The sequence below is a fragment of the Falco punctatus genome (assembly GCF_963210335.1).
Source record: "Falco punctatus genome assembly, chromosome: 3".
Classification (NCBI taxonomy): domain Eukaryota; kingdom Metazoa; phylum Chordata; class Aves; order Falconiformes; family Falconidae; genus Falco; species Falco punctatus.
In genome coordinates, this window is record NC_137582.1 from 87,907,758 (window position 1) to 87,931,184 (window position 23,427).

At 40.0% G+C, this 23,427-nt stretch overlaps 1 protein-coding gene across 14 annotated transcripts in view; it reads left to right on the plus strand.

The window, feature by feature from the left end:
• The window catches only part of PTK2 (protein tyrosine kinase 2), a 224,227-nt gene that overhangs the window by 82,224 nt on the left and 118,576 nt on the right, over window positions 1–23,427 (plus strand). For 13 of the 14 annotated variants that reach the window (XM_080381071.1, XM_080381072.1, XM_080381085.1 and 10 more), the window contains 2 exons: window positions 10,273–10,499; window positions 22,215–22,381. In XM_080381071.1, the coding sequence (XP_080237197.1) occupies window positions 10,305–10,499; window positions 22,215–22,381 (362 nt within the window). In that variant the 5' untranslated portion in view covers window positions 10,273–10,304. Of the gene's footprint in view, window positions 1–71; window positions 9,437–10,272; window positions 10,500–22,214; window positions 22,382–23,427 lie in introns of those variants that run through there. The other variant, XM_080381074.1, reaches the window with a different exon arrangement.

Below are 23,427 nucleotides of genomic sequence, written 5' to 3' on the forward strand. Positions count from 1 at the left end.
CCTTTTGATATCTTGAATCTTATTGTCTGATCTGGCATACATATTGGAGGTGGTTATAGAAAAAAACCTAAAGCAGTTTTTCTAAAATCATTTGTTTGGTAAGCAGTTGTCTGTTCTGTCCCCTTTTACTGCACATTGAGGAAACCCCCATTCTGAACCCACTTCCTATCTTAAGTTACCTTGATCAAGTGACAGCTCTTCCTTAAAATTATGAATTCCTTATTTCCCAATAAAATGCAAATGTTGAACCTCAGGACCTTTACTATATTAAACATGCTTTAATTATCTAAACTCAAGGAGAGTTCAGTAGTCCCGTGTTAGTAGACTGGAGGTAAAAGACTGTAAAATGCCTTCTTTGGCGGGGTCCAAAGGTTTCTTGGGTGATACAGGTGTTCGGAGCTTTTCAGTGTTGATGGTTCTATTCAAAGACTTAATGGAGCATTCACTGGAAAAATCTGCAAGTATCATCAGTAGCATAAACCTCGTTGGTATTGAAAAGAACAACGATGGCGAATACCCCTCCCAGTACACGTGCAGTGCACAGTACAGAAGTCCCTCGTTTGTAGAGAGTGTGGGGACAAGGGACTGTGTCCATGGAGAATTCCAGCTGCAATGAGATAGTGTCCTGGGTTTAGAGTCAGCCCTACACAGTATGTCAAGAGGATCCACCTGGAGTGAAAGCACTGGTGGAGAATCCATAAATGTTACTCTGCCTCAAAGCAGTATGGAATCATTGGTATTGATTCCAGGAGTCTGGAGGGGCCCTGATGTACTGCTTCAGGTGGACTAAGTGTGTTAATCATTTTTAAGGCGGGGTGGTGGTGATGGAGAATATGTTGGCGTTCTCTTGTTGTTTAAGTGGAGGTTTTTGGGCCTTTGTTGTTTTTAAAGAAAAATCTTGAAATGGGCCATACAGTGTATATATATCTGCTCCTAGCTTGACTTAACCAGAGTACAGAGACTTACTAGTCATGTTAGCAGAGGCTTCAATTCGTGCCAATTTCATGATAATGTTGGTACGTGAATCCTGGAGGCCACCAACTGAGTTCTTACTAGGCATTATGCCTTCGACATGACTGTTAAATCAAATGCCACATTTGAGGAAGTATTAAGTTTCTTCTTTGAGTGATTAAGCTAGTTCTGCTTACTTGGCTGTCTTTGGGTGCAGTGCATGGGGACTGGAGGAGAGATGGAGAAGGAGAAACAAATGTCTAGTTAAAGACTGATGTGGCTGGTGTTTAGGTCCTCAAACATAGCATACAATCTTGAGAAGCCAAGAGCTTTGATTCCTAAGAGGATCCAAGGGACTATCACAATTTATTCTGCTGTTCAAGACCTTATGTGAGGATGCAAGGAGACACCTGGTACGTGCCCAATTCCAAGAACTGCAACTATGAGAATCACTCATTTTGTGTGTGTGTAGAGATAGAGAAGTTAATCTCAAAAAAGCTTGTAATTAGGAGAATTATGATCAGCCTACACAACTTCATTTAATCACTTGAATAAAACCCACTTTATTCTTAATTTCTACCTATGTACCAGAGACTGTAATTACTGGCTTTGGAAAACACTTGAGCTGGAATAGGCTTAAGTAAAACTTTTTACAGGTCATTGAATTTTATGTAATAGGCCATTGTCATGCTGGTGACATGCTCCGTTCCTCTTGAGTGCTTAAGTGCCCTCTATCTGATGTGTGCTTCTGGTTAAAACTGTGTTAAGGTGGGTTAAAAATTTAAAGCCTATACAGCTGAATGTTTTGAAATGTAGAACTGGGATGGTATAGTTCAGTAATGTAAAACTAGGAAAGACAGGCTTAAAGTCAAATGGTAGCCAAAGCCAAGTGTGTTACGCTGTGATAGTGCATAGCCAGAATACCCTACTACTTTCCTCCGCTGCCTCTAGTTTCAGCCACTTCCAGTTTTTAATTTCTGAGAACCACACTTGCATTATCACTAACTCTATAATTAGTTTTTACTAGTCTAGAAAGACAGTGAACTCTCACTGCTTTGGTTTACTTCTAAAGCTGTTTAGAAGAAGAGCTTGTGCTACGTAGGGCCTCCGCAGACCAGTATTTCAGCAAGTAGTATTAGAAAAGATTGCTTGAAATCATATGGCTTCATTCTCTTGTTTTGATGTTCACAGGAAGGGCTGCTGCCAGCCAGTAGTGCAGCTTCAAAATAGATAGAATCATGTTTTAACCTTTATTTTTAAAATCCAGAATTCTTCCTTCCTCATTTCTGTGGTGCCCTTTTTAAGAAAACTGCACTTCTGTAATTCTTTACAACTTGCTAGAGAAATTGAAAATATCAACAACAGAAGATGTAAGGGGAGATTAGTGTCTACTTGGATTTCAGTGGTGCCGAAGGACCACAGTGAAGGTTCAGAGTGCTGTTGAGAAACTGGGCAAGTATCTAGCTGGGTATCTTGTTCTAATTAAGACATATACAGACACTGGTTTTCTTGTATTCCCACACAACTGATGTTTCCTCATTAATTTTTTTTATATTAAAAATAGAAATTGGTGCCAACTCCAAAGGGAATTGCTGATAGTGCAGATTATGCAATGTTACAATAAAATCGGGTTAAACCAAATTGTTTAAGGTATGTCAGAACTTAATCCTGTGGGTTTCTACCGAGAAGGATGGGTACTGTTTTGAATGTCCATGGACAGTGGAAGACATCTTGGTAATTTGAGTTGCTGCAAATAGTTCAGTTGATTGTCAGTACCCTGAAACTTTTTTCTTTTCATCTCAAGGTGCAGTGCTACCCAAGTAACAGTCTACTGCTGCTGTAGCGCTACTAAGCTCTTACGATCTATAAGCTGCTAATAAGATCTTATGATTAAAAAAATATAAATATTTATATGATGTATATCAGGAGGTGGCATATCAAAAGTCAGCAATGTGCTGACTCTTAGCACAGACTCCTGAAAATACAAGTGACTTACAGTCCTTAAGACAGCTGGCATCAATAGCAGCTGTTACACGGAATATGTCCTTGTTTCAGTTAGTTTAAGTGATACATGTATGTATTAATAGATTTTTTTTCAGAGATATGCTTGCCTTGTGTTTAAGAGGCCCAAAGTTGTCATATTGCTTTGGTTCTTAAGCGTCTTGTAGCTCTGAATTCCTCCTTCCTGTTCCTCTGAATATTTAACCTGCTAAAACACTGATATAATTGAAATAGTTTTTTTCCACGTTGGCAACTTGCGTTGCTAAACTTGTTTTGACTTTGGTCTGTATTATCTTTCATGTTGATTTACTGATGTATTTCTAAAATACCAAAGACAGAAATCTGTACATTTCTGCTTTAAACTGTATTGAGACATAGAGTTAGTAACTCTTGGGTAGTGTTTTTGGGAATGGGTGGGCTGGGTGGGGAAGTGTTTGGAGGAGTTGCCTGTACCAGGCCATTCTTCCATTTCATTTCAATATAGTGAAATACTCGGTGTGTCAATTCAGACTAAAATAGATATTTAGAGCTCAATTTTCAGATTGATTTAATGTGGCTGGCCGGGCTGCTTTATACTTTGACCTGTGAGAGTCTTCATAAATGTTTCTGACTGCAAACAACGTAATGTACTTAAAAATACATACGTATCTGGAGGAGTGAGGAGACAGCAGTGGCCAGGAGAGGATCAGAGAAGAGGCAGCAAGAGAAATAAAAGCGTTCTTGGGTGTAGTCATAGCAAATACTACCAAGAGGAGTGAATATAGCTGAAACTTGTCTAAAGTGGAATAAAGGATTACTGCTTTTTTCTTTTGCTTTTGAACCATCAGCATTAGCTGAAAGAAAGAGAACAAGAAAAATAAACTCAGTAGGAAACAAACAGGCACTTTCCAGTGTGATTTATAGAAATAGCTGAAATTATTGACTCTTTCTGAAGGCAGAAGCGATGATAATAGGAAAAAATACCCTTTCTTTTCTCTTTCTGTGCTTATCCCTTATTTGAAATCACAAACCTAATGGCTTTCTTAAAGTTTCATCCTTAAGTGTGGAACAAGATGTTAACATTGGGTAAATAAAAAAAAACCCCAAACATGTTGCACACCTAGTATGCTTGCTGCTTCTTTCCTGTGGCATGTATGTGTTTTGGGGGTGCTGCTTTGACCAGGTTACTTTTTCTGCTTTTCCACTCTGTCTGGTCTTCTGGGAAAGGGACTATTGTCATAGTCAGGCACTCCAAGCGTGCGACCATGCCACATGACCGACAATCAGCATGTAGTTGAATACACTATGACTGTTTTCTTAGAAGAAACGTGTCTTTTAAGTTCTTCTGAGAAGGATTTTAGTGAGTCATGCGCTTCATGTCCAGCAGCAAACATAAAAAACAGATCTTATGATTAAAAAAATTAAATAAATGATATCTATCAGGAGATGGCATCTCAAAAGTCAGCAATGTGCCAACTCTTAGCACAGACTCCTGAAAATACAAGCTTTGTCATGGAGTACATAGTTAAAATTGTATTTAAAATCTTTACTTTTTGTGAGGTTGAGATAATTGAGTTAGTCTTTGCAAGGTGGGCTACAGCAGGATTCAATACAAGCTGTGAAAATGGATCGAGCTCAAAATTCATGAGGTGTGTACTGTCTGAAGTGAGATATATTATGGATAATTCTAAGGGATTTAGAGTGCGAAAGAAATTCTTAAGTTAGTCTTAATCACAAAATCACAGTTGTTGGAAAGTACCTGTGGAGATAGTTTGATCCAATGCCCCTGCTCAGAGCAGGGCCAGCTACAGGTGGTAGCTTCAGGGCTGTGTCCAGTCGTGATTTGAATGGATAGAGACTCCACAACCTCACTGGGCAACCTGTTGTAGTGTTCACCCACCTGTGTAGTGCAGAAGCTCTCATCACTTTATGTTCATTGCCTCGTGCTCTCACTGGGCATTCCTGGGAACAGTCTGGCTCCATCTTTACTGGTTACACGTTGCTAAGATCCCCCTGAGCCTTCTCTTCTCCAGGCCAAATCATCCCAGCTCTCTTAGCTTTTTGTATGACAGATGCTCAAGTCCCTGAATTGTCTTTGTGATCCTTCATTGGACTGTCTCCATTTTATGTCTGTGTCCCATATTGCGGAACGCAGCACTCCCAGTACCCCTCACCAGTGCTGAAGAAGGGGAAGGATCACCTCCCTTCTGTCCCAGCTGGCAATGGTCTGCCAAACACAGCCCAGGAGGCTGGTGGCTGCCTTTGCTGCAAGGGTCCGTTGCTGGCTCATGCTTGGCTTGTTATCCACCGAGACCTCCAGGTCCTTCTCTGTAAAGCTGCTTTCCAGCCAGTCGGTCTGGTAAAGCAGCATTATTTATTGAGGATGCAAGTAACCTGAAGGCTTTTATTTCTTTTAATAAACTTAGTATGTTATAGTATTTTAAGTCTTGTAGAATTACTACACCAGGACCAGAGAAAGAAATGCACTCTGAATTTTTATTGTATTTTTTTATAGATTCTTACAGGTTTTATAGGTTTGAATTGAGATGGGCCAAGTTATTTTGCAGAAATGCTATTTGGAAGGGGCTTTAGCTCATAGGTGTTGATGCCTTCAAGCCCCCAAGATGGGGATCCGAATATGGAGGCTGAGCAGCATTGTGAAATTTCGTGGTATCTACAAAGGACAACATGAAGTCACAGTGTGAATAATTACAGCTTGGTTCCTTGTAAAATGAACTTGTTAATGCTGCGTTGTTGGCCATCTGCCAGTACTAGTATGAGGAACAGTTTTGTTTATTTTTCTTTACTATTTTTTAATGTATTATCAAACTGCTGATGTTGAAGACATTATTGGCATTTAAATGATTTCCCTTACAAGACTACTTTGACTTTTCTATCCGTTTATTAATAGATTTTTAGTCAATTGATGTTAAATATTTTTTATGATTTTTGACTGTCTCATTAGTGGAAATGATTTAGTTTCTAAGTATCGGGAGCTGGTAGTGAAATATGACTTTGAACTTTGTGCTCCTGGAACTTGTAATATCGACTTTGTGCCCAGTGTTGTTAGCAAATGTGCAGAATGTTCAGTGCTCTTCAGATGTGTCAGCAGGAGTCACATTGAGCAGCAAATGCCTTCTAGAAGGATTCAGTTAGTTCTCACCATTGTGTGTTTTTTGAGAAAATAAACTTTTTTTTTATACTTCCCTATTATAACTGCTAAGTAATGAAAATTGCAGGTATTCAAAACAAATTGTACTGAAACAGAAAGAAGCACAAAAAAGATAAATGGTGCTTTCTTGTAATTGATTTGAGAAACGCAGTGTTGTTGGGGTTTTTTTGTTTTTCTGAAAAGCTTGATCTTCTAATCTTGTTTAACTGTCTCCCATACGCTTTCCTAAACCTCAGGTGCTCCACCACAGTAGAGGAGATCATCTCAATAACATGCATCACGGTGGTGTAACAACTGCAGCATCTCAGCAGACCCACTAAGTATCACCAGACCAGGGTCATATTGCTTCACTTCTCTCCCCAGCTTGGAATAAGTCTTCACAGTGCTGAGAAATAGAGGTGCTTTTTCTAAAGCGCAAGCATTGGGAGAACAATAGTCCTTGCTCTTGGAAGCTCAAAGGGATAGCTGGTACATGACTTCGCATACAAACAAGTTTGACCACCCTTCATTTAAGACCATTAGTCTGGACGTGCTCCAGCTCTTTTTTCACCACAACATCCAATGAAATACAGCAGAATCAAGTCTCCATACACAATGTAGAACAGTACAATGGTTTAGATTGGGAGGGATCTGTAAAGATCACTTGGTCCAACCTCCCTGCCATGGGCCGGGACATCTTTGCTAGATCAGGTTGCCCTGCCCAACCTTGAATACTTCCAGTGACGGAGCATTCACAGATGCAACCTGTCCCAGTGTCTCACCACCCTCATTGTACAAAATTTCTTATATCTAATCTATATCTACATTCTTTTAGCCTTCTTTTCGTTGGCTCTAGCTTGTTTCTGCTCCATCATAGCATACCACTTGTCTATTTAATGCCAAGAGGAGTAGAGCTGCTCTTTGAAACTGAGATGTGTCATGGAAGGATTACAAACCAGTCTGATCTGAATTTAGAAGAGCCCTAACAAGCATCCTAGTTTTGTAATCTTAGCTTTCTTTGTATCATTAAACAACCAAGCATATCTTGTGAAATAGTTGTCTAACTATCCTTGCATCGAGAGCAGCTATGTTTTACAGAGTTTTGGCCTGGGGCAGTTTTATGGTCACATTACAAAGTCAAACCCAGCGGCTGGTTTTAATGGGAATGTTAATAGGTCCATAAGCAGGGATACAGCATTCTGTTCTGTACCTTGAGCAATCAAATTTATTGCCCTTTTGGTACCTTATAAAGTAAGCATTGGGATTTTTTTAAAGAAGTTGTAAGGAACCCAGTGATGTTCAGATTCTGAAGGAAAACTATTTTTCTAATTTTGCTTAGAAGGATGATTTACCTTTAAAAACCTCTATCCCATAAAACCTTGTGAAAACTGACAATACCTTGTACCCAGTACGGTCAGTCTGATGCTTGATTCCACATTTCCCCCTCAATGTAATGAATGTGAAAAAAGTTGTAATAATGTTTTGCCTGTCCATTGAAGTTATGCTGCCTGTGCATTTCTCTGCGTAGAAACTGATGTCTTTCATTCCTTTTCTGTTTATTGCTCCCCAGGGATGTAGATTGTCCATATTGAGTCTGTGGTCATACATCTTCTAAATGCTTGTTTCGGTATTTTTTCCCAAATAAAACTTGATGAATGCATATGTTCAGTGGATGAAATATGGCAAATTAATATTAAAGCATGCTTTCTTTTAGTTCTCCTTTACTTAAAAAATTGCTCTCCTTCCTTTGGTTTGTAGGAAATTTTCCTGCTTTTTGCATACGTGTGCTTGAAATACAGTTTAACATTTTTACTAGTGACTTTAAGGTAGGGTAGCTTCTTCTGAAGGAGGCAGAACATAATGTAGAAGTTAAGCAGCCCATGTCTGAGCCTGAAAACTGCCTTTTCATGCCTAGCAGTTGCACTGTTAAAGGGCTTCATCTGCATGAATTTGTCCGGATGAAACTCCCCACCCTGCAGACACCGAGTTTCATGATGGCTATTTTAATCTTAGAGGAGAGGAGCCCTGCAGTTAGGAGCACGTACGATCATGTCATCTTGGTATTAGTCTGCCACAGGGGAGATACTTATACCTGCTTCAGCTTTCAAGTCAAGGTTTATATGAAAACAACTCACAACCTCCTTTGGGGAGGGTAAGTCAGGAGCAGCGTTGCAGAGAGGTTCCTGGCATTTTCCGATCTGTATGTTGGTGTAGGGTGGATAGGAGTAAAGGTTTTAATGTGGCATAAGGTTGGGTTAATACATTTGTATTGATTGCCAAAACAGAGAATTATAAAGCAAGGTACAAAAGCTATAATGCTTTTCAGATAAGAGGCAACAGGGATATGAAACTAAGCTAGCACTTGGCAGGTGGGGGAGTCCTTCAGGGATCAGAGGCTGGGGGAATGTCTGGGATAAGCCTCTCCTTGGCTTGCTCGCACCATCTTCCCTGAGGGCAGGACATTGGAGGCCTTTTGTGTGACACAATACTGCTAACTTTAAGTTCTTCAGAGTTCTGTTGGATGAATGCAATTCAACCATTTATTCAAGAGGTAAAGACATACTGTTTCCTCCCAACCTTGTGGGTCTGAATTAAGGTAGGCACTTCAGATCGTTGTGTTAAACTTCAAGTCCTGTTTCAGCCACTAGCAAATGTTGTTATCTGAAGATTTCAAATCTTGATATTGCTGGTGCTGGGTTCCTGTTAGCTGAGCTCCTGGTGTGGTTTGGTGTTACTGGTGAATGGTGGCTTGCTGCTGCTGGAGGGGAGATAGTCTCCCCTCCTGCCCCCAACCACTGGCTGCTTCTGCTTCTCTTCCTGTGTGCTTATCTTAACATCTGTGGCAACTTGGGCATCTGTGGTGTAAAACTAAGCCAACCCTGAAAACCAAACTGCCTTTTCTTTTTTTCCAGTAGTTTCCTGAACCAGGTGTCAGGAAGGTCAGCAGAGCACCATGGCGGGTGGCACATTGATGGCTGAAGCTCTGTTGAGGGGCAGCCAGGTGTTATAGGAGCTTAGCTAGAAACATGGGTCCCTTCTGCCTCGCAGTGAAGTAAACTAAGGCTCAGGCGTTCAGTAGCAGTGCTGAGGCAGTTTCACTCCTCCAGCCCCCTTTTGCAGGCCAGCTTTACTACCAGAAAGGCATTTGGAGTACCATGCCAAAAAGATCAAGTTTATTTTATTTTTAACATCTCCAGATTTCCAAAACTGCCTCCCCACTGGCTGCTCGCTGTGGGGAGGAGGTACAGAAAGCTCTGTGCACTTGCCCAAGCCCTGGAGCAAAGCCCTGCAGTTCTTTGCTCTTTCCAGCCAGCAGACTGGGATGATGCTTGAGACTGTCAGGCGAGGCAGGAGGTATTGTTTGCTCTTTTTCTTTTCTACTGCATTTATTTCTTAGACACCATCTGCTTGTGGCTGACTAATTTGCAGCAGTAGCCAAGAGGCAATTTTTTCTTTTTTTCTTTGAGATGCAGACTTGTACCATGGTCCATGCATTTTGCCACCAGACTTGGAAATCGCTTGGAAACCGGACTAATTGATGATAAAACTTAGCCATTTATTTAGTAGCTGATGAGAAGAGAAACGGTGGTGTTCTTAGTGGTTCCTCGGGGAATAATGAATTTGGCTGTGGATGGTTTTGAGTCCCACTGCTTCCCAAAATAGCATGAAACAAGTGATGTGACATTGTCTTAGCATTAAACAGGAGAGCCTGGTGTTGGTGTGAGGCTTCCTAGTAGAGAGCCCCCCAGTTCGGTGACTGCTCTGTCAGGGTTTCCTTATGCTGATCTTTAGAGACTTGTTGCAAGACCAGACTTGATAGATTTTAGGGATAGGAACTCCTGTTCAAACTGGATGTCGCTATTTGGTCTTGAAGGTTTTGGTGGGGCCTGGGTTAAGTCACTGAGAAAGTAAAGGAAGGAGTCTTGCTAAAGATGCTGCTTTCGTTAATGATTGTGGTGTTCAAATTCAGATCACTTGCTCCAAGGGGCTTGTAGTTTCTCTAGTAGTCATCTGGGTGGGTTTTATATGTTTGTAGCTGTATAGTTTGTTTAGGAGTGGACTCCAAAAAAGTCAACTAAATGTCTTTAAAAATGAGTCTTTAATGTATTTCCAGTAGATGCTTTGTGTATGATTCAGTGTAAGATTCAGATATAACTAAACTTGATTTATTTTTTGTTTCCGTTTCCTAGAATATGACAGATACCTAGCATCCAGCAAAACCATGGCAGCAGCTTACCTTGATCCAAACTTGAATCATACACCAAGTTCAAGTGCAAAGACGCACCTCAGTACTGGGATGGAGCGTTCCCCAGGGGCCATGGAACGAGTCTTAAAAGTTTTTCACTACTTTGAAAATAGCAGTGAACCAACAACATGGGCCAGCATTATCCGTCATGGAGATGCAACTGATGTCCGAGTAAGTCTCTCTTGAGCATTTTTGTGCCATCTTTAGGTTAAGTGTTAACTGCATGCTCAAAAAATGGGAGGTAGAAGTCTGGAAGCAAACAAACACAGAAGTTTTGTGGTTTATTTTAAAAGCGTCTTTAACTGTTTTATATCACGAGTAACGAGAACAGAAAAATTTGATGTATGATTGTATTATCTTAAAGAAATGAGAACTCTCCCTGTTTTTGCAGAATTGAAATTTGAAATTCAGAACAGTGGTTATCAGTCTAGATACCAATATTGACATATGTCGATTGACTTTTACCACTTTTACTCCTCAAAAGTCTGTGTGACACCTCATGGCAGGATGGCAGGAATGAGACCTGGGATGAAGGTGACATTAAATGACATTTTTCATATTTAAGCAAAAATTAATAATTTTTTACATGTTTAAATGTAAGATGTGTGTATTTACGTGCTTAAAATATTTAAACATAATGTGTACATGATTTAAAAAAAAAAAAAGTCTTGGTTGGAAATTCATTCTCCCAGAGTGCTGGGAAACTGAGCTGAAGAGTCCTTCCTCCTCTCAAGTCCCTCTGTTTTCTTCTCCTCTGGTAGTGTGACCTGCTGCTTGTATTTTTACAATGTTGTCCTTCAATTAGTCTATGCAAAAAAACCTCAAAGGTTGGGATATTTTAAAGAATAACTCTAAGTATCTGTAATCTTTGAGCTATGTAGAAATGTTATGTATGCATGAAAAAACAGTGTTTATTCTAAAGCATACACTGTCTTTAATGCTGAGACCTTTACTTACCATTTGCTACGCTTACTCTTTCAATTTTTTGAGGTGTTGTGGTATTTAAATTGAAATAAATTTCAATTTAACGTGTCTAATGCTTTTAAAACTTGGTTTGCTTGGTTTTTCATTATCCTCCAAAAGCAGAATCTTGCATGGTGGTAGGTGGTGTGTGGGGTTGTTTTCTTCTGTAAGATTCTTATTGTAGAAGCAGGTTCCCATCTGCTCATTCCTTCCAATGTTTGTATTCTCCGTATAATAATTCAAATTCCAGTACAAGGCCTTATTCTAATCTGCTGAAGGGAGAGAGTTGTCAGAGTTAAGGAGACCTGTTGTCTCCTCCTGCCCACTGTTAAGTTTCCTTTGTGCAAAAGAAAATAAGGTAAAAGAAGACTTCGAATGTTTTGAATGTTTTCTCTTCTTTCCCTACGTTTTCATTTCTAGCATGGCTGCGTATGAAAAGCCATTCCTCAGTGAAGTAGACCTTGTGACTGTGATAATAGATCTGTGAAACTCAAGGATTTTCATTGGTGATGATCAGAAAATCTGTCCTGCCAATTTAATAAGCTCATACCTGTGTTTAGGGATGACTTGGTGAGCGGACAGATTAGAGGTGCAACACTGGGAATTGTTATCATCAATAGTATACACTTACTTTAAATGGAATAGGGGTTTTTGGGTGCCACATGAAACCTCTTTGCTCCATCACTTACGTCTAATGTAATTGGTTTGTTTCATAAAGTGCGTTACTTGGTACGAGGGAAGAAAAACTATGTCTCAGTATGTTTTTAACCTTGCACGCCTCTACTGTGGACAAATGTTTAGGGTTCTTTATGTGGTACTTGAAATTGAGGTTATCTTTCCAAAGTATGTAGAAACTTGAAAAACAGAAGCAGAGATTACATCTCTGGTTTCTCCAATTCAGAAATACCTGTGGTTATGGGCTTTAAGGATCCAAAACTTACAGTCCCTGTTAAGAAGTTCAGTGCTGAGTTCAGTTTGCAGTTATGCATCCTTACTTTAAGCAAAAATGTGGCATCTTTTTTTGTGAAAGCAGGATCAAAACAACAGGCAAGTAGCAGTTTCTTGAAGCTTGCCTTAATTTTCAGTTTTCTTAGATGCACATTTAATTGGATGGTTGTTTCTAAATGTAGTGGGATTTTTGTATTGTTCTTTCCTGATGAGGAAGAATGTGATGGGTAGCTGTTAAACTTTGTTGTTTTAACAAATGTGGTTCTTTTTTTTTTTTTTTTAATTATTATTTTTTTTATTTTGTTAAACTGGGGCAATGGCTGTTGAATGTGCAGGTACTCTGTAGTAAAGATCTACTGTCCTGACATTTATTTTAGAAACAGTAAACTGCTGTTGGAGTACAAGCCTACATTCCATTAGAATGACTGCTGTTCGACCAAGCTGAATAATTTAAGATTCCATTTCTTCTGAATTACAAACTGAGGAGACTAGTGCTGAGTTTGGCCTTTGGCTTGTTTCGGAAGAGCTCTGTAAGAATATTCAGAGGTGAATGTCTTTGAGACACCTCCACTATTAAAAGGAAAAGAAAAAAAACGGTTTTTCAAGACTACTCCCTGGTTAGCACAGCTTCTGGGATGATAGCTGAGGAGCCCTTCCAGCAGTCGAAAGAAGTCAGACTTGGTCTGAAATCTGCAGAAAAGCCAATTAAAACGATTTCTGCTGGTAAAGCAGAGGAGATTTTGGAATGTGCTGCTATCAAGGGAAAGTAAGGGTGGAGTTTTCTTTCCTGATTTGTGATTTCTAACATCTTCTGTTTCTAACAGTCTTTGTCAATGGAAAGCATGTGTTTGACAGTCAGAGAAGTGAGGAAAGGCCCTTTTCCTTTAAAAGAAAAAAAAATAGTTTCTGACTTCCTAAAAGTAGAGTGGAAACAGTGCTTTAGCTGTATGCATCCTTATGATGAAGGGAAACCCTTTTCATTAAAAAAACTAATGGTGTTAACCTGAGATGAACAGAATTTAGCTGTCTGTAAGAGTCTCTTTAAGTGGCTGGAGTAAAGATGATTTCCTTGCTATTGGACTTGAAGTATCTTTAACCAAAACAATAGCGTGGCTATATGTAGGCTTTGCTTTGAGGGGAACTTCTGGCTGTCGACCTCAGCTTGTTCTGGATGGATTTAGTCCCTCAAAGGCAGCTGTTTCCTCTGAGGGATGAGTCTGTGTTCTGCAATGGATTCAAGGACAGCTTTTCAGGTCTTAGAAATGCTTTCATGGGTGTCAAAGAACTGGTGTGCTCTGTTTACCCTTTTTTCCTTGGTATTGTATGAAAGATATTGCCAAAAGAACAAAAAAGGCTTTTATGAATGTGCAAACACTGGTCTCCTGCTGCAAATGCATATATAGCTATGCATTTCCCAAAGAAAGGTTGTTTATCTTGGTATGGCTGCCTACGTGCATATTCACGGAGAGGGTTTTCCAGGCTTTGGGGTTGGAGAGGATGCAGGGCCTGCTCTGCCCTGTTCACAGCCACAGGTGTGGCATGCAAGTAGGTGGGTGTTGCTGAGATGGAATTTCTTTGGTCTCAAGTGTGCCCTGAAAGTAAACACTGCTACCGCATCTTGATCAGCAGTTACAAGTAAATCACTTTTCTTGTTTCAGAAGATGCAATTGAGGCAGAATTGTAACCATATTTGATAGAGAAATGAGTGCACTACATTTAGCAGATTGAGGGTGTAGGGAAGAGTTGGGTTTTTTAGAAAACAGACATTAGGAAGCCTTGTGTGAGCCCTTATAGATGAGGTGCAGTTCTGCTCCGTGGTCTGTATTCCCACCCCAGGGGTGCCCAGCTTGCATCCTTTACACCTTCTTTTAAACTTCCAGCCCTTAAAGCTTGTTCTTGGCTCTTGAATAGTAGTGAGAAGTAAAGATGGCATTATTTATGTGGAAATAACAACCAGAAATCTGAAGCAACTAGGTTATTGCCAGACATGCATCACACCTTGATTCTCATACAGATTCATTCTCTTAAAATTTGGTAAGACTTTCTAAAACAAGAATGGGATAGAGATAACATTAAAACTTCTAGCTGTCAGCTTTGTTCTTATTTCTGGAGCTAGGGAGAAGCATAGTTAGAAGTCTTTGACAAATAAAGATACAGTGTCCAGGGCTCTCTTAACCTGTTCATCATTCAGATGTCTTTTTCTGGTTTCTATGCAGTACCACCCTGAAATGTCAGCTTCTTTAATGTTGACACAATAAGAACTCAAAAAGCTCAAAAAAAGGGGAACATAATCCTTAGTGAGGGATAAAGATATATCTAACTTCAAAAAATTTGAAATCAAGGGGCATGCCTTGGCTGTCTCCCATGCTTACATCATGGAAAAAGCCCAAAGCAAATTCATCAGCTTCCCTAGCCATCTGCAGAATCTTATTTTTCATAGGTGGGAGGCATGGGTGCATTGTATATTCTAGTCAGTTCCTTAATTTGAATTTTTTAGGAGGAGAAGGGCAGAAGCACATTCAGCCAGAACATCATTATAATGGTTTATTACACTGCATTACTGTGTTAGTATTTGCTGCTTACTTTTCTCCTGTTTGTCTCTCCCATTCAATCTGTATCATGTCGCTGTACCCAGTAGTACAGGAGACCTGCGTATTTGATGGGAGATCCAGCTTGTGGTGGTGGAGTGGAAAAAGCCTCCAGTGCGAAGGTCTACAACTCAATTGATATCCTAGTTAGACAAGCATTTCTTCTGGCAGCTGTGCTAGCTTCCTTGCTGTTTTGTTTTCTAACTCTACCACCTTAGTTGTGCTGGCATAGGTGTTGTGACTGACTGGCAAACTCAGTCCAAGTTAAAATGAATGACGGTTTTAGTGTCGTTTTTAACCCACATCGGTTCTGCAGTCTTGTTAGCTGCATCGTCTTGCAGACTAACACAACTGAGAAGACCGGGGGAAGAAAGGAAATGACTGTGCTGGCACTGCAGTGTTACTGCACCACCAGGGAATAGCATATTAAAGCCTTATTTATGAGCATCCCTCATCATCCACTGCAGCATTCCTGGTTTCCAGACATTTGTTAAGAACGATATTGCATGTCTTGGAAAAGGGCAAGGGACTTCTCAGTCTAACAGCAGTCGCTGAGATGACTAACTTGTAGCCAGGATTCCACCCATTCACCTTCATCTCTGTCCTCCAGGTCTCTTCCCCTTTTTCAGACCCTCCTTATTTTGACCCAGTATCTGGATGAAAGGTAGCTGTGGCCAGTCTGGAGTGAAGCTGGTCTACATGGTACTGATTCTGACTATCAGAAGTTGAACCCACTGCTTTCCAACTGTTGAATGGGCCAGATAAGCTTTATTGCTTCTTGGGTTCCTCCTAAACCAAGCAGATAGGTTGAATAATTATAGGGGAATGGGTATGTGGTAGGGCTGTTCCTAATGTATCTACTGCTATCTGTAAAGGAGAATGCAAATGTATTATACAGGAAACTTCTTTTATCTACTGGGTTTTTCTTTTAAAATAGGTTCTTATGATGGTATAATACAGTGGTAGCAGGTTGGTCACACAAATTCTGTGGAAGGAGTTTGTAAGCAGGACTCAAAACCATGCCAAGTAAATATTTTTGGTGTTATAGGAGTCTGCTTTATACAGCAATGGTTACATATCCAAATCTAATTTCTACATGTATACAGTAATATATGTGCTTTGAGGCAGTGAAACTTTTTGATATATAGAAGCAGACTGGAGTGCGCTGATTTCAACATCAATTAGATAAATGTAGAAATGTATAAAATCATGCCTGATCTAGTGATAGAGCTGGAAAATAAGTACCATTTACCTTCCCCCCCCCCCCCCTTCCTTTCCTCTGCTGCATGCCTACATGCATTGTAGCAGGTGACAAGCCATAATTTATTTGTTAGTTAGTATGTGCCTCCCTTCTGAGAACTTGCAGAAAGTACCAAGAACTCAAAACTAAGGACCTGCAAATGTAAGCAGTATAAGAAAGAAGGTATATGGTACTGTGGTAATCAGACTAATTATAGCAGGCAAAAAATGCTTGATTGATGCCTGTTTTACTTGTGCAAAATACTCTTTATATCCTTGGATGACACACACATATGAAATAACATTTAAAAAACAATATGAATAACCCTTTGACATCTTCCTGAAAACACCTAGATCCATAGATGGCTTCAAGTCAACAGCGCATCCTGCATTAGTGTTTAACCATACAAGTACTGGATCCAAGGAAGCTCTTAGACTTTGCAAGTGCAACTGAGGATAGGGGATCGTGAGTCCTGGATGTTAAGCTTCTGAAAAACTAAACATTGCCAACATTTAAAATACTGTTAAGTTTCTTTGGGAAGTGTACAGTAGGATCAGAAAATTGCTGATTCAACCAAGGAGACCGGAAAGCACAGCTGTACCAGCTCTGCTCTGACAGTGCTGTCAGCATGCGCTTGGAGGTTCCCAGTGGAATTACGTGTGTGTGCGGAGAGGGGCTCTGGGTGGCAGATCTATGTATGGCTTAAGTGTGAAAGATGCTGAGGCACTTCCGTGAATGTGTTGCTTGAGTTGATGGTATTTCTGGGCTTGCAAGGTGACTAAATCCTAGGCATCAGAATAATGTGTTTTCAGGCAATAGTTTCAAGACATAATTGTTGCTGGGCTTCAGTGGCAGAGTTCGCATTCAGCTGAATCAGTTCCCCAGTCTAGTTGATCATGTGAAGTACAAATGTGCTTGCTGGGTCAGTGCAGGAGAGAGAAAGTAGCACGCTAATGAGAAAGAGGGATGTGGGCTTTTCTCTTTCAATGTCAGGTGTAGTGTCATCAGAGGGCAACCCACATTTTGATGTTGTAGCGGCATTCTAGAATTTTCCTTTATGGAAGTTGTACATTAATTTGCATCACAGCTTTGTAGTTTACTTTTGTTCAGCTTTTCATTTAAGCTCCCCATATAAATATCTCATTAGGAGTTATAAAACTTGATCTATAAATAACATTTGACATATTTGAAGTGCTTCACAAACATTAACACTGTGTCCTTATGTCAGAGGTGCTACTGAAATGAGTTTTTTCTAGTGCAAGACACTTTCTCCTTCCTACTAAATAGGGAAATTAGGTTTGTAGTCACACTGGGAGTGTATTTTTTCAACTTCCATTTATTCATAGTAGCACATCAGCTTTGTTAATTTACAAGCAAGCAATTCATTTTCACTCATTTACAGAAACACAGGGTATTATTGATATATACTGGGAGAGCCTAGGGTATCCTGTGCCTTTCTGCCTTTCTCTGGTCTGTGTTGATTTTTCAACAGCCTCCTAAATACATTGTACTGTAAATTCTGTTTCTGGACACATTCTCCTAATTTAGGACAACCATTAATCTATTTTTCAAAATAGCTGGGTTGAATATCTGTGGGTTCTTTAGACAAATGAGTAAAAATGAGTGCTATCCCGCTTTCTAGCTATTGAAAAACTTTTTTCCCCGCCTTCCCTCTGGGTTAAAGGGAGGGAAAGGTGACTTACCACTTACCTGTTATTGATAGGAACTTCCTCTAAGGGCTTCCCATTCTCTTCTGCTCAGCTGTGCTAGCCTATTTTATGTTTGGGTTGTAAATGTTAGCTCTGGAAACCAAATTAAAGTCAATGTGATTATAGTAAACAGTATCCAACTGGCATATGGTTGTGTGACTTTCTTACAGTTGTAGGATATTTATGGGAATGACAATAGACACATGAAAACTCTTCACAGAAATTTATATTCCTGTAGGTATCCTGTGTACAGCCAAACACTTTTTTTACACAAAGTGAAATCTTGTTCTGAAGTAGGTTACTGCTGGAGTCAAGCTCTCGTATGAGTTTTTCTAGCTGTGATTAATTTGAGGTCACAAGCTTGTAAGTAGTTCAGGTTGAAACTTCAGTGTTCTTTGCCTGTTTATTTTCCAGTCAAGAATGCATCTGAGGAGCTTCCTGAGCTAAAAGGCTGCTTGTAGTAGAGTCTGGAGAGATTTCAGATTTCTTTGGCTTGCTTCCAGTTAAAAGATTGTCCTGACATCTCAGCAGGATATCTTCGTCACTATTGTGCAGTGGTTAAGCAGTTAAATTGTTTGTCTGGAAACTTCTGATTAAGCATTCTGATCACTACCACAAAGAACATCAGGCATGCTTCTGGCAAGGCTCCTAACTTTGCGACCATGAAAGGCAGAGAAGCTGTTGCCCATCCTGGAGTGATGGCAGTGGCTTTGTTTGACACTCCAAGCATCTCCACTTGGTCTGTGGAGGCTGTCCAGGACCTGAGGAGACTCAACATGTTGTTTACTACCCCACTGGAGATAAATACACTGACCTGGTTATGGCTGTGGTGCCAGTGCAAGTCTTGGAGACTAACCTTGTACCATTTGGAAATAGCAGCCTAATAAAACAAACCGTGTCCTAGTGCGTGGGAACTTACTATATACTGTTTATATGCTCTGCTTCTTCTGGTACGTGTTTGTGTTGCTGCATGAACCACACTGTTGTGGTGCTGGTTTATTTTGATAGAAGGTGTGGCTCTAAATGTCTTAAAATCCAATTTCTCTGGTTTCTTAGTAAAAAAATAAATAAGCAAACAGATGTTTTGCTTGAGAGGCTTCCTCTGCAGACCAGCCATTTTGCATGTCTTAATCACTGCATTTCTGTATTTCTTCATTTTTTGATCCTGGCTATGGTCTGTTAGCATCTGGAATGAGCTCTGCAGCATTTCTAAACAAAAGAGAAGCCACTTAACGTTTGTTTTGCATAAAGCATCACTTCTTCTTTTTTGGGTGTACATAAGTTTTTAGAATGTATTTTCAAATACTTGCACTTGACGTCCATTGCACCAAGGCTGTTATCACCTTAATGTTGAAGTTGACTTTTTCTTGAGTTGCAGTATGTAGTAATTGTTGCTAATAATTTTCTTGGGGTGATACCAACTACCTGGCCAGAGCAGGTGGGATACCTTTCTTACATGATTTAGAAAATAAATTTACTTTTTTATTATTATTTACTTTTGGTTCCGTGATAGGTTTAGAATTGATCAGTGATATAGGAAGGATAGAGGCTTAAAAATCTCACTCGCTTTTGGTGGGAATTAAGGCATATGATTTCTTCAGTTCTTTTGAAACCCCAGCCTGAATATTAAAGAGGCTCTGAGATGCCTGGCTTGATTCTTTCCTGAGTCAATACTAATGGTTTCAGCTGAGCCTTATACATCAGTTTTCTTGGTAGTTCATGGTCATAGATAATTTTTGGCATAATATTTTTTTCTTTTCAAAGCCATGTCTTAACACAGCATCTTAACCATTGATTAAGAACATGCACCCCCATTTTCATTATCAACTGACAGTGTCAGAGACACGGAAAAGGGTGGATTTTCAAAAACAAACACTGCATGTTATGTACTCTGTGCAGAGTGCAGGAAGAGATGAAAATGAATTAATCTCTTCTGTTTGCATGCACATAGAAAAGCTGGCAGTGTTCACTTCAGAGCAGAGCGTGACTGCCAGAATGTTAGGCTTTACTAAGCAGAGATTGTCCTTTGGGTAAAGGAGAGGTTAAATGTGCCTCTGTCACTTCTGAGAGTACTTCGTGATTGTTATGTGTTTCCTGGGATACAGGCAACTGTACTCCTTTGCAGTATTTGATACAAAGACCCTTAAATACAGGCAAGAAACAAACAAGCAGTTTTTATAAGCTGTGCTCAATACGTTTAATTAAAATTTAAAAGCATTCACTGACCTGACAATAGACCTTTGGAACTTGCTGGGGAAGGTTGCAAAAACTTAACTGTTTTAAGAGGAGACAGGATGAGTACCTGGAAGAGTTTCATTGAAGGTTGACTAGTGACAGAAACAATACTTGGGTCAGGAAATATAATTGGATAAAAATAGAGGCTAGGAGAGCACGTAGGGGAAGTGTCGCATGGGGAAAGTGTCACATGTGCTTGCCTGGTGGTGTCTCTTTGCGTGGTGTCACCTTTTCCCCAGCATGCATCTGTGACCACTGTAGTTTTTCCTTCAGTTGTTTTACCAACATACCTGCAGGGAGATTTGCATAAGATATTTGTCCCAGCCACTTGAGCGCCTTCTGGTTGTCAGGACTCAGCTGTTGCTGGTTATTCTGTGTGGTGCTGCCAGCTGGTAGTGCCACTTGAAAACTTTGATTTGCCAGTGTGTTTTGAAGTCTCCCTCCCACATGCTAGTCCTCTGCAAGCATCCTGCATGCTTTGTTGTTTGTGTCCATCGTACTTCAAGTTTGGGCTTGCCACTTAGCAGTGGAGGGCCAACTCCTGGGCATGGAAGAAGACGAGGGTATTGGGAGACACTACTGGTACTGAAGCGTATGATGCTTCTGAGGAGGTTCATGCCACGGCTGCTGGGCTTGATGGAACCTCTTCTGACTCACACTCCATGAACTTAACAGGGCTTGTGTTATCCTCTTGTAGGCTTGAAAGGTTTTGTTTGGGTTTTTGTTTGTTTTATTATATTTTATTTTTTTTTTACTTTTCACCATGCACTGTATTGCTTCTGGAGGATTATTTAAAGGTTGCAGTTCGGTAAGATATGTGAGCTGAGCTAACAGCTTAATACCACCTCACCAAAAGCATGATTCCACTCCCACACGTGTCAGCTTCCCCCTCTATTCAAATTCAGTGCTTCCATAATTCTCGTTCTGCAGTTAGTTTTTTTTCTTGCTTAATTTACAGAATCAGGGTCTTACATGATTTCTCGGGGATATAAAACAATAAATTTTGGGAAAACAATGTCATCCTGTAAAAAAAACTTTTGCTCTGGCTCCTGTAGTACTTGCCACTGGCTACGTGTTGATGTTTTCTGAAATTCTGAGCAAGAATTGACAGCTTGTGCTTCTGTGTGTGTATATATGTGCATGTGTATGTATATATATCTATATGCACACTCACACACGAGCATTTTCAGTAGGAAACTTTCAGACCATTGCAGGATCAGAAGCAAAGGACTATGAATTCCTGAAAGAAGTGTCTGGGAGCATGTCTGGGAGCAGAGATAGCCCATGCTCCTGCTGAGCATTAAACTCTACCGGCAGGCATCTGCTGCCTTGCAGACAAGCCTTCCCTTCTACCCGGTTGTAAGGCAGCAACTCTGATCTCCTGCTGACTTTCTAATCTGGATAAGAGCAGGACAGCCTGGCACACTGCCCCTGAAAGGTTGCTAATCTGTGATCTACTAACACATTTGAATTCTAGTTACCGCCCGTTAGACTTTACTAACATCTAACGTGGAAGGGAAATGGCAGTCTGTTCTGTTTTTTTTGAAAAGTTCTTTTCTTCATTAAGAGATGCTCAAACTGAAATTTACCTCAAGACAAACAAGCAGACATTTGTTTTGTTTGAGAATCTTCCCAAATAATTGTCTCTTGACTCATTTATAAGGGATCTGTGTTGAATCTCAGGAGAAAATGAGTGGGGGGGAGAGGGGGAAGGAAACCAAGAAGTTGTGACTGTGACCTACCAAATCCTGGCTGTTGGGGCACTAAATCGGATAAAAGTCTAAGATGATTTTCCAGTTGTAGATGAAGAGTGATGTTTAAAGTCTGCTAGTGTTTTCATTTTGTTGGGTGTTTGGGGTGTGTGGTTGGTTTTTTTTAAAAAAATAGCAAATTGCTTTCATCCACTAATAACGCTTTTTATATTTTGGCTTTTATGTTACTCTGTTTTACATAGAGGAAAGAGTGGCTTAATTCTGGCAAGGTGCATGGAGACGCATTTACTGATGTTTTGTGAAGCCGTGCTAGTAAAACTTCAGAAGTTGTAAATGATTAAAATATAGCTTACAAGTGAACGTGTTTAGTATTCTTAATAAAAGTGATACCTGATTTATTGCTTAGTATTTTATGTAGGGTATTATAATATTTAAAATATATATATGTTGTATTTTACGGCTTGTAAGGAGTGTGTGTTTCTCTGTTTTAGGGCATAATTCAGAAGATTGTGGACAGTCAGAAAGTGAAAAATGTGGCCTGCTATGGGTTACGGCTCAGTCATCTGCAGTCTGAGGAGGTTCACTGGCTACACCTGGACATGGGGGTGTCCAATGTGAGAGAGAAATTTGAACTAGCCCACCCTCCAGAAGAATGGAAGTAAGAGTGTAAATCTATTCGGTGTCAAAATAGTCATACAAGTCTTTTTGCCTTGTCTTTAAAAACTACTCTAATTTGCCTTTACGAAGGAAGATCGTCTTGTGGTGGAACAGAGGTGATGAAACGGGGTGGGAGGGGGGAAACAACCACAAAACTTTTCACAAAGAGCTGTAAGCGGTGTTTGTTTTTGCTTTAAGTTTTTTTTGGTGTAAGGGGTTTCCTGCAAACTGAAGAGAACAGATATGTGTAACCTGGGATGTAGAGGAGGCGCAAAACAGGAGCAGAAATCTCCTAATTGTTTGTCCTGAAAATATGCTTGTGGTATGCCTAGTAAACCAGCACCATCTCAGATTTTCTCATCCTTAAAAGTTTTAGGACAGGAATGCTATTCCTATTTGTGGTATAATCACACTGCTGCGATTTTAAAAGGATAAATCTTGTTATTTAAATAAAACCAAGAAGACGTTGTTAAGTCCTGGCGGTATTTTAAAATAGACTAAGTAGGAGAGAGGTGATTTGGAAAGAGTGAAATGCAGTGAATAGATCAGTTTATCCCTCTGTTGTTGTAAAAATTTTCAGTTGTAAAACTATATTGGGTAATGAATTGAGGGCCAGAGTGACAAGTGACACTTGCCTTTCTTCTAACTAGGATCTTTTCCAGTTGTACCCGGAGAAATGAACAATAGAAAGGTAACTGGAGAATTTTGGGGTTGTTTTTGTAGCCTAGGTGCATTTGCTGAGATATTTTTATGATACCAGTTAGCTGGCTGAAAGTAGCGGTATGACCTACGTTCTGATGAAGGTTGAGTTTTCTTCAGCTTTTTAGCAGAGTAAGCTGATGGTGTATGCTTAGGAGAGGATGTGAGCTGGAGAGGAGTGAGGGAAAGATTGTCCATTTCCCTGGTGGGGAAGACACGAGGAAACTAACATTTATTGGTAGAAAGACACAGTAGTTTACTAGAGAAGATGCGGAGCTCAGTGTTTTCAAATTTCATTAAACTAAGTATAGTACTAAAGTCGTGTGGGAACACAAAACAGTAGATTAC